At 50.4% G+C, this 13,132-nt stretch overlaps 1 protein-coding gene across 1 annotated transcript in view; it reads left to right on the forward strand.

Moving 5' to 3' along the window:
* The window catches only part of AR (androgen receptor), a 37,443-nt gene that overhangs the window by 20,488 nt on the left and 3,823 nt on the right, over positions 1–13,132 (forward strand). Inside the window, exons 3-4 of the mRNA XM_041396634.1 lie at positions 5,780–5,896; positions 11,427–11,714. Of these exons, the coding sequence (XP_041252568.1) occupies positions 5,780–5,896; positions 11,427–11,714 (405 nt within the window). The remainder of the gene's footprint in view (positions 1–5,779; positions 5,897–11,426; positions 11,715–13,132) is intronic.

Below are 13,132 nucleotides of genomic sequence, written 5' to 3' on the forward strand. Positions count from 1 at the left end.
CTCCCAAGTAAATCATTTGCAGATCTGTCTCTGCTGCACACCAGCTCTGTGTCAAGCCAAGTGGGTTGGCTTGTGCAGCCAGAGTAAATAACAGATGCTTGTTTAAGTCAGCAAGTTATTGTTGATTTATAGTAAGTGGAGCCCTGGCTCTCAGTCAGATGCGCTGCTGCTGGAGTGCCTGTGTCTGCGGGTGGGTGTGGGAGCTGTGCTCCCCTGGCACCAGGGTGGGCTCTGTCCTGTGGCTGACAGGGACTGGAGGTGCCCACGGGCAGAGGGGCAGCCTGGGCTGCTCTGAGGCACGTGCTGTGGAGCTGTTCCCTCTCCTGATTGTGCTATATATAAAATATATATATTATATATATATATATAATTAATTTAAATTGTGTTTATGTTTCTTCCTGGTTCTTCAGCCTCACAGTGTGGCAGAGGGTTGGGAGTGTTTGGTCGTTTGGGATTGGGCAGCAGCCCTTTGTCTTTCCTGTTCCTTTCCATATATGTGTGCAGAGAGGGGCAGGGGGGCTGCCAGATTGTGAGATTTCATCTTATGCTACCCTGAGGTACATGGCTAAGTCTTTATTTTGGGGAAGTGACAGTAAATTGTGCTCCTTTATAGGTACTGAATGCAGAGATGGCAGGTGGTGATTTCTGTTCTGACTTCTGGTGAGTTTCCAGACAGATCTCTTCCCTCTTAAAGCTGAGGAGCATTACTGAAAGCTGATATTTCAGCGCGTTCTCATGTTTTAAAGTCCATAAAATGCCTCTCAGAAACCTTAGGTCGCCCTTGGAGACTTCACAGCAGTAGATCAAAATGCTTCCCCATGAGAAAAGAAACCTGTTACCTTCCTGGAGCTGGTGTCAAGCCACAGCCTTTAGTGGAGGGAGCAGCAGAGGGCTGTGACTGGAGCAGCACAAACAGCTTCTTGGAGGGGAGGGAAATAGCTGGGCACATCATTTCCTTTTTATTATATTCCTCTGAGATAATAGTGAACTTATCTGGCAGGGATTCAGGGATATTTAAGGAGGTTTTATAGACATGCACTGGCTTCTAAGGGGTGAGAAAGGTGATTTAAAAAAAAGGTTGTGACACTGATTCTTCTTCCCTTTGGACACACTGAGGGGTTTATGGGTAGGAGCAGGTCACCTCTGCTTTGATGGAATATTTGACAGATTTGAGGGGTTTCACAAGTTCAGGTTCAACTGCTTTTTCCAGAAAGATGCTGAAGAGTTAACAGAAAAGACAGGAATGTTGTCCTGTCTCGTTTTGCCAGCTCTCGTGATTCACAGACTCTCTCAAGATGTCCAGGCTGTGTCCAGGCCAGCCCTGAAGCACACCCCACATTTTGGTGGGACTGCCTTGCCTGTAAGGTCACCACCCTCGTTTGGTGACCAAGCCCAGCCCACCCTTGCAGTCACCAGCCCCAGAGCCCCAGCAGGGAGGGCTGGGTGTCACAGGGTGCTGCTCCCCTGCTGCCCACAAAGGAGGGCTCCCCCTCCTCACCTGGTGAGCAAAAAGCTCATCCAGCTCAGCAAAGTTGTTTTTCCCTACAGGCAGGACACCTCTGGGTGTGGTGAGCATGGCTGGGCTGGGTTGAAGACATGGTTGAAGACATGGGAGTTCAGTCCTTGTGATGCCACCCTTGTCCCTGAAACAGAAAAGTGCTTCAAACAAGGCAGCTCCTGTGTCAGTTAGCAGCCCAGGGGTTCCTGCTCTCCCATTCTGTCCAGGAGGGGGATCATCGTGTCTCTGCATGTATCCCTGGAGAGAAGCAGACCTTCCTTGTCCCTCTGAGGTTTCTGAGATCTGGTGGTGACCTTAGCCAGCCCAGAGCTGCCTCCACACAGCATTCCTGGCAGTGTAGGACTGGGATGCTTTGGGCTGTGCTCCTGATGGGGCTGTCTTTAAATAGCAGAGAGCTAAATGAAAAAAATAACACAGTATTTGGCAATTTTCCTAGCAGGCAGCCAGCCAGGCTGCTGTGCAGGCTGCTCTGAGTGCCTCCATCATTCTCCATATGGATTAGTGTTCTATGTTCTGACCTGCTGAGGATTAGCCTTACACCAGAGAGATGTCTCTGGGCCAACTCAACAGTTTCTTGCCAGATTTCAAGATGACACCAAGTTAAAGCAAACGTTTGCAAAGTTCCTTGCCATGTTATAAAAAAACTTTCTCCTCCTTCCCAGGCTGATGCGACGTGCAAAGAAATTGAGTCTGCAGAAGACTCAGTGGTGCTGCAGCATCTCAATGCTCCAGTGATGGGTTTCTCATGACTGTTTGGGTGTTATTTGCCTTAAAATGCCAAGGGAAGAGCAAAAGATGGGACAACCAGAGCACAGGGAAAGCTCTGGGTGCTTTCCCTGTGCTCACTGTAGCCATCTGGTAAATACAGAGGGCTATTCAGGAAACCACTCTGGAAAGGTGGCTCAGTGCTGGCTCCTGGGAGCCTTGTGGCTGAGCCCTCTTGAGTTATTGCATCATGTGGGAAGGGTGCCAGCACCAAACCCACAGGCTCAGCTCTGGGCATGGCCCTGCTGGTGACAGCCCCAAGGACCAGAGGCTTTCCAGGGGAGCTCTGGAGCCTCCATGGTTCATGAGACCCAGGGGAGTTGCTTTCGCAGAAAGCTTGGCCTTATCCCCCAGCTGATAAAATTCAGTTTGTGTCCTGAAATATGAGGATCTCTGTCTTCCAAAAGGCATTTACTGGTTTTTCACATTTATAGTCGTATATCTCGCTCCAGATGTTTGCAGAGATTACTTTGTTGTCTGGAGGAGAAAGTTAGTCTGGGCACAACAGCTCGTGTGGCAACAGGCTGTTAGTTAGATGATTCCTCTGGATTGAGCAACTCACCTCCATAAATCATTATTTTGAGTCAAGAAGAATTGCAGAGCAGTTCTTCCCCTTGGCTCCCAGTGTGTGCTGTGGTCCCAGGAGATGAGTGGGAGGGTTCAGAGGTGGTGGAAGACTCTTTCTGCCTGGTGTGAGGGGTACCAGGAGGGGCCCAAGGTGGGGGGGACACTCCTGGCAGAGGGGACACAAGCACTGCAGTGTGTTCATGGTGGGGGCTGCTGCAAAGATGCTCTCTTGGGGTGCCTGTGCTGGTCTGGAAAGCAGGGGTTGCTGGGAGTGACTTCCCCCCTCATCTGTGCACATGTCAGACAAGACCTGGGGTCAGGGGAGGAGGTGAGGCTTCTCTGGGTGACATCTGCAGTGTCCTCAGCTGGGCAGTGGGGGAAGGACAGGCTGGGTGATGGGCCTTGCAAAGAGTGGGACCCCTGGGGAACACCCCAGAGTGGGTGTGAGGTTTGGACCTGTATGTACAGTTCTGCAAAGCAAGAGCCTCTGCTTTGGAGTGACCTGAGAAAACATCTCTGTTGTTTGCAGGGGAGAAAAGGAAAACAAAGAGGTAGTTTCAGTGTTAAACTCTAGAGAAGGAAAAGCCAGCACATTTATCTTTAAATAAAGAACAGCTGATTGTAAATGTCTCACCTTGCTCTGGAATGAAGAGAGTGAATTGCCCTGAAATTAGAAACAGGTCTCTGTGTATGAGAAGGGAAGGAACTTCACTTCAGAGGGAAGGAACTCGTGCACATTCCAGCCACCCTTCCCTGTTCTCCCGCCTTTTAGAGCTGGTGGTTCCTTTCCTGGTGATTAAGGGGAAATCTCTGCATCCCCAGGAATTAGGGAGAGGTGAGCTCAGCTCATTCTCACACCCAGCAGCAGCAGCACCATGACCAGCTGTGGCTGTTGGGTTCTCTTTTTGTTACTGGAGCACAGCATAAAGCAAACAGGGCTCACTTGTGCAGGCTCAGGCAGCAGAGAGCAGGTTCCTGCCCCAAGGAGCCTGTCCATGAACCATGAAGCTGGCTGGCCATCTCAGCAGTGTCACTGTACCGTGACTGTGCTGCTCTGGGGTGGCACTGCCACCCTGCAGCCTCCTCCAGCCTGCCCTGTTTGTCCTCCGGGCCCCTCTGCCTGCTCCTGGCTCATGGGAGAGGCTCCTTCTTCTCCCTGTCCCTTCTCAGCAGTTCTGGAGCTGGGAGATGCTGCTGGGGAGCAGATGGGGAACAGCTCAGTGGCCTCATGGAGCAAGGCTTGGGCTCCAGTACCAAACCTCATCCCTGCTCCCTCCTGGGGGTGCCCAGGGGGGACAGAGCGGGCTGGGGATGAGCCCACATGTTGGGATCTGTCCAGATCCTGGGTCTGAGCAGGGACTGGGATCCAGGGGACTGGGAATGTGAGGTGCTGCTCCTGACACAGCTGTGCCTGATCCTGGAACACCCCTGGAGGGCTCAGGCAGCCAAATCTCCTTCCAGCTCTTCGTTCCCCAGAAAGTAGGGCACCCGTTTGTGAGTACCTAAGAAGGTTGAGTGGAGTGAGTGTGGCCTCAGTGCTCAGTGCCCCTGGCACAAAAATAACTCCAAGTAACCCAGTTTCAGCTGAAGTTCTTTGTTTCTCATCCTCCTCCTCAATGAGCTGCTGAAAGGGCGGATGGTGTTTGTGCTCCCTTTAGGGTCCTTAGGGATTTAGGTGTCATCAAGGCTTGCATGAGTATCCTTCTCATGGGAAATGAGCCAGGGAGAAGGTGAGAAGAGCTGTTCTGAGGACAGTGTTAAAATGATTTAACAGGTGTGAGATGTGGTGAGTAATGCAGGTGATACTGAGGCACAGGGGTGGATCATGATCCACTTTGAAGAGGACAGTTCTGAGAAGGTCAAACATGGGGTGTTTGTGCAGCCCCTGAGCTCTGTGGGAGGAGTGGGCTGGGTGCTGAGCCCTGCCAGGGGGGGTCTGTGGGGGTGACAGTGGCAGCTAGTCCTGCCAAAACTGTGTCTGGGCACGAGTGGGGGGTACCCAGGAGGGGAGTGTGAAAGCCGCAGGCAGTGGCAGCGAGGGCAGCAATGGGGGAGGTGTGGGGGTTTTAAAATCTGTGCACCAAAATTGGTGCATCTCATGCCAAAACTGGCACATTTAGGGGTTGGATTCAGCCTCATCCTGTTCATAGATTTCTGATGACTCCAAAGGTCTATTCCTGCAGGATGATAAATAAAGGCCATGGGCTATTTTCCCATGTGGGCTGCCTGTGGGTCTATAAGCTGCACCTCTCTGTTGTGTGATGAGTCTACTTTGGTTTGGAGCAGACTGAAGAACATCAGATAAATCCTGATCCAGTAAATGTGTTCAGACTTGATAAGTGATAATTCTTGGATTGTCTGGCAAATGGGAAAGTGAAAAAAAGCTGTGGCCTGGAGCTGCACAGGCTGCTCTCTGAGCGAGTGCAGGCTGAGTCTGAGGTATGGGTGACTCTCACCAAAAGTAACTTCTGAATTTTATGCACCTCCCCAAAACCCACAGCTGCACAAGGTCCCCTGTACAGGGAGTTGCTGATCCCAGTTTTCTCCTGGCTGACTGCAGGTACGTCCCAGGGGACAGGGTGGCATCAGACACCTGTGCAGCAGCAACTCCCCAACCCCCCAACAATATCCACAACCTGGAGACAACAGACCCAACTGGTATCAATGGGTTGCACAAAAAATAATGCAGTCCCAGAAAGGTCTGTACAGCATCATGGTTCTGAGGGGACTGATGGGTGAGTACTGTGGCAGAAGGATCAAACTGTGGGGTTTGGTTTGGGAGAATACCACCAAAAGCCGTGCAATAGATGGATGACATTTAAAAAACAAGAACCAAACTCTCCGGGCCGCCCTCGGTGATCCCAAAAGAGCCCAGCCCGTGTGTCTGTTGGCACCCAGCACCCATGCTCTGTCTCTCTGGTGTTTCAGGTAAACAGAAGTACCTCTGTGCCAGCCGCAACGACTGCACCATCGACAAGTTCCGGCGGAAAAACTGCCCCTCCTGCCGCCTGCGCAAGTGCTACGAGGCCGGCATGACGCTCGGAGGTACGGCCGGGGTCCCCTCCTGGGCCCCTCAGTGTCCCTGGGTGGATGGACAGTCAGTAAGGGGCTGATGGATACAGCCTCAGGAAATATTTTCAGGGTTTTGATACCAAAATGGTGAATTTCAGTAGCTTTTTTTTGTGTTTCAGGATTTTTTTCCCTGATTTCAAACCTTGTGAATCTAGAAAAATATAAACAGCAGGGTGAGTTGGTTCTGGCTCCTGGAGCCTCAGAGCAGAGCACTCCCCTCTTTTGATGGGATTATTCCAAGGCAGAAAGGAGCAATTTCTTGGTGAAATTACAACCTCAGTGTTTTCTTTTGAGGGATGGAAGCTGCTCCTCCGTCCCTGGTGAGGGTTCTTCTTACAAGTTGTCTCCCTTCCCAAACCTGTAGGCCTCCAAAACTGACGGGGTGCTGCTATCCAAAATCTGAGGTTTTCTGCTCATTGTTTATCAAGTAGTGTTGATCACTGGGTGTCTCCTTGTTGAGTTCATTTGATGCAGTTCTTCCCTGTGTGGTGAGGCCCTGGCACAGGGTGCCCAGAGTAGCTGTGGCTGCCCCATCCCTGGAAGTTTCCAAGGCCTTGGAAACTTGGACAGGGCTTGGAGCAACCTGGGATAGTGGAAGGTGTCCCTGCCCATGGCAGGGGGTGGAACTGGATGATCTTTAAGGTCCCTTCTAACCCAAATCACCCTGTGATTCTGTGAGGATGAAAATATCCTGGAAAAGGGGGCTGACAGACCTGCCCCTGCTGGGAAGCCCTGAACTGAGGGAGCTTCTGGGGCTGCAGAGAGGAGCCAGGCACAGCACAGGGGGACAGAGGCTGCCCACACTGCTGGGGGTGTCAGCATTTCTGGGTTAAATCCTGACCCCATTGCTGGGATGGGCTGAGCCTCCAGAGCTGCAGGGCTGCAACAACACTGTCTTGAAGGACTTATTACTGAAGTGGCTCTGATTTGTGACTCACCAAGGAGCACAGGGTTTAGTTTGATTTCTCCCCAAAGGGCCCAAAAGGCAGTGCAGTTCTCACTCCCTTTTCTTAGCTTATTTTAAAGTGCTTTTTTTCTGGTGAAGTTTCCATAAGTAGGAGAAGACATACATCAGTGTAACCCTCTTCTGCAGGACACACTGACAAAATTAATGCTAATACGGATACCCCGCTCCCTTCTTTTTTCTTCAGCTCTTTGGGTCACCCTGACCTGTTCTGCCTGGTCTATTTTACATTTGGTTTGGATGTCGGTGTAAAGGCAATTGTTACAAACAGGCAAGCTTGTGGTTGCCCACAGTAACCTCTCCCACAGCGGAGGCAGGGCGTTTGAAATCACTCCCAAGCTCCAACCAGTTGTTTTTAACTGGTGGTTAATTACAGGCACTGATGGGGTACATCCCCGGCAGCCCTGCGGCTCTCGTGGGGGAGGAGGAGGAGGAGAAGGAGGAGGTGACACACTGAATGCCTTCTGCAGGCTCGGCTCTGGAACAGGATGGCAATGTGTTGAAGCACTTCATTATTGATTGAGATCACAGTGACCTGCAAGCTGGTATCCACTAAGCAGGATCTTCTCTCTACAGAGAGGGAAAAGACACTGTAGAGAGGGAAAAAAAAAAAAAAAAAAAAAAAAAAAAAAAAAAAAAAAAAAAAAAAAAAAAAAAAAAAAAAAAAAAAAAAAAAAAAAAAAACAAGAGCAGAAAACCAGTGATAATGCTGTTTTAGTGTGTGTTGGGTCCTACTGGTGTGCTGGCCTGTGCCCACCATCACACTGCACTTGTGCCTGCTGCTGGGGAAGATGCTGCAGGGATCCTGCCAGCCCTGAGCCCAGGAAATGTCCTGGGATGGGCACAACTGCAGGGATCCTGCCAGCTCTAAACGCAGGAAATGTCCTGGGATGGGCACAGCTGCAGGGATCCTGCCAGCCCTGACCCCAGGAAATGTCCTGGGATGGGCACAGCTGCAGGGATCCTGCCAGCCCTGAGCCCAGGAAATGTCCAGGGATGGGCACAGCTGCGGGGATCCTGCCAGCCCTGAGCCCAGGGAGAATGAGAGGTGCCAGAGGCTATTCCTGTGGGGAACTCCAAGCTCCTGTGCCCACAGCCAGAGCTGGCAGCCACCTGAGCTGCAGCCATATGGGTCCTGGCTGGAGCAAAAACTCAAAAGAGGTGTAATTCCTTTCATTCTGTTTATAATAGAGCTAGAAATCTCCTGCAGTAACAGCCAAAAGCTTGTGAAAGCCCAGGCTTGAGGCATGGGTGTGTTTAGTCCTAATTCAGGTTCAGCTGCTGAGGGCAGAGCAGAGCTCATGTCTCACCATACAGTGGGTATTGATTCCAGCCAGAGAAAATTCGACACAATTTTTGCAGAGCCACTGCAGTAGTTGCAATCAGTGTTATCTTGGTTGTATTTGATTTTTCATCTGGTCTGCCCTTACAGGAATTGGATCTTTATTCCAACTTGGTTTGCTTGATTAAAACCCCTAATTTTATTGTTTTTCTCTCCCCACCGTGGATATTTGTCACCTGTGACTCAGTAACCCTTTTGCCTCCTACACAGCCACCTAAGTGACATTCCTTACCTCCTTGCTCCAAGATGTGTTGTCAAATCTTCAGTGTCCTCATGGCTTTTGCAGTTTGCCAACACCTGTCAGCCCTTGTCTGCTGACCTCACTCCATCTGTTCAGTGATCATCCTTAATGTTCATCCCTGTTTTCCCATCCATACATTGCCATACAAGCTGGTTGAATAAAAATGGTTGTCTGGTTTTGGGGTGAATGTATCAATGAACCACCCTTGTAAGAAACAAAGCTGTCTGATGTTGTTTCAACACTTATAATTGCCTTTGAGATGTATCACTAGGGGGTTTGCAATAATTCAGCAGTACTATCTACTATTACATCCTTCAACTTCTTTTCAGTCATGTGGACCTGATTGACTCAGATCTCTTAAATGTGTCTGCCACGACCAGTAATGTTATTATTATCAACGGAAATTGTTGTGCCAGACAAGATTGATAGCTCGACAGGTTCAGGTTTTGACAAGTCTGGTGTGAAGTTCATAAAAACTGCAAAGGGCAGCAGGATATAAATCAAGTCTTGTTCAGCTCCTCGGTGTCCCACTGGCAGCTGAGCTTGACATGTGCTGCAGGATCTCTCCATTGTAGCCAGTGCAAGAGCAGCTTCTTCCAGGCCTCCATAACTTCCCTAAGTCCTGGCATCATGAAAATTGGTGCTGGAGCCCAAAGTGCTCCTTCCTCAGAGCTTTAGAAGTGCCTGTAAGGGAGATGCTTAAAATGTGCATGATTTTGGCCATCGCTCTGAGTGTGCTCACGGGGGTTCTTGGTAAATACTTTATTGTGATCTATAATTGTGTCCTTTAAGCTTTTTTTCCAAATCCATCCACCATTGCTCTGAGTGTGCTCACAGGGGTTCTTGCACTGGTAAATATTTTATTGTGATCTATAATTGTGTCCTTTAAGCTTTTTTTCCAAATCCATCCAATAGTTCCCCAGAGACCCCCAGGTCAGCTTGCAGGGCTTGGGGCAGTGCTGTGCTGCAGCTGTACCTTGAGGCTCCCTGGGCCCCTTGTCCCTTCTGACAGCCAAGCAGGAACATCCCAATATTGATCACATGTCCTAAGGTTCCTCCCACCTTGGTTTGAAGAAGTGCAATGTAGACTTCTACCCAGCTTAGCTGATCCTAGAGTAAAAACACTACAGATGTCTTTAATTCCGATTTTTAAATTTTTGTTTATATAGCCTGCTGAGCAGAAGCCACCACCACAAAGGGGTTTGGCACAGGTGACTGGGTAGAAGCCAGTCTTTACCTCTGAAGGTTTTCTCCACCTGGTAATGTCAGTATTTCAGTGCTCCTGGAATGCACAAACCCAAGGCCTGTCTGGGTAGCACAGTTATCACCCATTGTCACAGAGGAGTCTGGTTTGTGACTGCAGTTTCAGAGCCAATGCAGTAGGTACTTGCTATCTTCTCACTTCAGTTGGGATCTTTTCATATTAGATAATAAAATATTAAGGGAAAAAACCCAAGCATTTAAACCGAACCATATGGGTGTTTTGTACATGTGGGTTTGGCTTTGCTCACACACATGACCTGGGGCAGTGGTTATTTCTAAATCCAAACTCAGTCACAAGCTGCCCCAGTGGAGCCACCATCCCTGGAGGGATTTAACTGATGTGTGGCTGTGGCACTTGTGGGTTAGTGGTGGCCTTGGCAGAGCTGTGACTTTGGAGGCAAGGGACAGGAGGCCATATCAAATGAGTGGCTGATGGCCAGAGGCCATCATACTGTGCTGCAGCACTGTTTTCCTCTTGCTCTCTTTTATTTTTATTAATCCTTTCTCCTCCCATTTTACAGAGAAGCCTGTCTTCATTACCCATACAGCAGATCATAGAGTACAATGCTTAAAATCAACATTTGGAGTTAATTTACAGAGCTGCACTTTGATTTGACATTTTTATGTTTTGCTGCTTATTTTTCTAATTACAGCTGAAAGGAAATTCGAGATAAGTATCATATAATGAAGGAGCCAAAACCCCAAGGACAACTGGTTTGATGTTGTATTACCTGCTGAAGGAAGCTGTGGGCTTTTGTTCTCTAATTAGTTGGGGTTTGGATTTGGTGAGGGGTGGCAGGAGCAGGCCACCTGTGCTGAGCAGTGTCATGCTGTTATCAGTGAGGGGAACACAGACTCCCCAAGACCTCTGGTGTCACACCTCTGGAGTGCTGGTGTGCCTTGCAGGCAGACCAGCAGCTGTGATTAAGAGCCAGTTGTGTGGGGAAAACACCTTTTCATGTTGGGCACAGGCAGTCACCTGCTGCTTTGGTCCCCCTGCAAGCTGCCTGCTCTGCTGATGGGGCTCATGAGGCTGCACAGCAGAGTGAGGCCACCCGGCTTGGGTCCACTCCCCCTCGGTGGGGACTCCAGGGAAACAGCCCTGGAACCACCTGCTGGCTTCTGAAATGTGTTTTCTGTGATATGTGTGCCGTGTGCTTGGGAAAGCCTGGCTGTGGGCAGCAGGCATTGCAGGGAGAAGGTTTTTATCTCAGATGCATCCTGCTTCTGCCCTGGTCTGGGATGGAACAATCCCACTTGGGCATCCAAGTACAATGTTTTTCTATCTGGAACATGACTGTGTATTGAGTTTATCACCTTGTGTTGCTCCTCTTTGTGATTGCATACACGCAGTGGCTTGAGTAGAGTCAAAACCTCTTCCCTGTCTTCCCTGGATCTTCCTCTCTGTTTTTAAGTGGGAGTTAGAGACTGGTCATTGAGAGGATGTAAATTATGTTGGTTCTTAACCATGTCAGATCAACAACAAAATGGATTTTGTCACATAGTGTGCTCTCCTCTTGTCCTTAGGTGAGAACTGCAATGCCAGGGCACTCCTTGGGCAGTGCCCACTGAGGGAGGAGCTGCTGCTGGTCATCACTTTTCCTTTTCTCATAACTACAATGATGGAGCCAAGAAGCCCTGACATTTTTTAACATATTTTTAAGTATTGCACTAAACTCTATTGTTCCCACAGCCCGCAAGCTGAAGAAACTGGGTAACCTGAAGGCACAGGATGACATGGAGGGGGCCAGCTCGTCCAGCCCAACGGAGGAGCAAGCTCCTAAGCTGGTGATGACACGCATTGACGGCTACGAGTGCCAGCCCATCTTCCTCAACGTCCTGGAGGCCATCGAGCCTGGGGTGGTGTGTGCTGGCCACGACAACAGCCAGCCTGACTCCTTCTCCAACCTGCTGACCAGCCTGAATGAGCTTGGGGAGAGGCAGCTGGTCTACGTGGTCAAATGGGCAAAGGCCCTGCCAGGTGAGAAGGAAAGCAGAAAATCCCCTCTCAGCTCTAAAGCCCATCTGCACTGCTGGGGGCAGGTGCAAAGGGGGTGGTCTGCAGCCCCTGTCCCATCACACAGCTCCTGGGGTCCTTCTCCATGGGCAGTGTGTGTGTCCCCTGCCTGGGAAGCAGCCTGGGACTTGTCTCTAGAGGGGCTGATGGTGGGAGAAGGAACTGAGGGGTGATGGAATGTGTTGGAACTTACACTCTGGGTTCAGATAGCCCCTGGTCAGCGATACCATGCGGGCACAGGGCACGTCCCCCCATGGCAGGACTGCAGCTGCTCTGGGATCAGGGTCCTGCTCTTCTCCCCCTCTTTCCATGGAGGTTTTGCTGCACTTCCAAGCTGTGTCTGCCAGCCCTGCAGAACTGCCTTCCAGACAAAGATCAGCCCTCTCCCAAAACCCACCTGAAGTGATGAAAAGGGTAAATAGCAACATGGCAGAAGAGCAGTGCAGAATCCCAAAGGGCTTTTCCTGGCAGCCACTCAGGTTGCCCATGTGACAGCCTGGTGTGATATATTTGTGATGTCTTCAGAGAGGTAATAGGGGTCAGGAATTTTCCAGATGGTGGTCAGCAGGTGCAGAAAATGGAGCATCCCGGTGAATGATGTGTTCATTGAGCTGGATTTGTAAGGCATCTCTGCAAGGTTGGTGACATGCTGCCTGTTCCACCTTGTAATCCTGGAACTGAGTGAGTGGGATTGCAGAGGGCTGAGCTCAGTCTGGGCACAGCAGGGCCCAGCTCACCTCCCAGCATCCCAGGCTGGGATGGGGCCAGTTCCTGCTGCCTTCTCCTTTCTGGCCCCACTCCTCAGGGGACACCAGAGAAAAGAGGGACCCCACTCCTCCTGTGTGTGGGCTGATGCACAGTAAGTTTGCCACTCTGCCAAATCCTGGTGATGAGCTGTGGTCAGGTGTCTGACGTTCCCAGGAGTTTAGCAGCCCCCTAGACTGGTGCTCCCAATGGCATATTGGTCTGCACACCCTTAATGCAGAGTAGCCCATTCTGTTTCTGCTATTCTTGAGTCACTTGGCTTGTAAAACCAGGGACAAATCCTGCTTCCTCTTTGGCTTGTCTACACCAGATATCAAGATCCACAGAGACACCACCAAAGCCACCTGGCATGCAGGGCTGAGGTTCTACCACTGCAGTAGTGCTGATGGAAAGGGAGAGTGCTGTGGGAAATGTTTTCTATCATAACCACCCCTTTATCAGAGGGTTTTACTCTCCTGAATTGCACCTGATGCCCGAGCCCTCAGTGTGTAGCAGTGTCAGCTGCTGCCCTGCTGCCCCCCGGGGCCAGTGCTGACTGTGCCAGGATGGCATCTGGGCAAGGTTCATTCTCCAGCTTGTTTGCCTTGAAGAGCTCTCCAAAGCACAGAGATCCTTGC

Source organism: Onychostruthus taczanowskii, unplaced genomic scaffold (assembly GCF_017590055.1).
Source record: "Onychostruthus taczanowskii isolate IOZ18803 unplaced genomic scaffold, ASM1759005v1 scaffold13, whole genome shotgun sequence".
Taxonomy (NCBI): Eukaryota; Metazoa; Chordata; class Aves; order Passeriformes; family Passeridae; genus Onychostruthus; species Onychostruthus taczanowskii.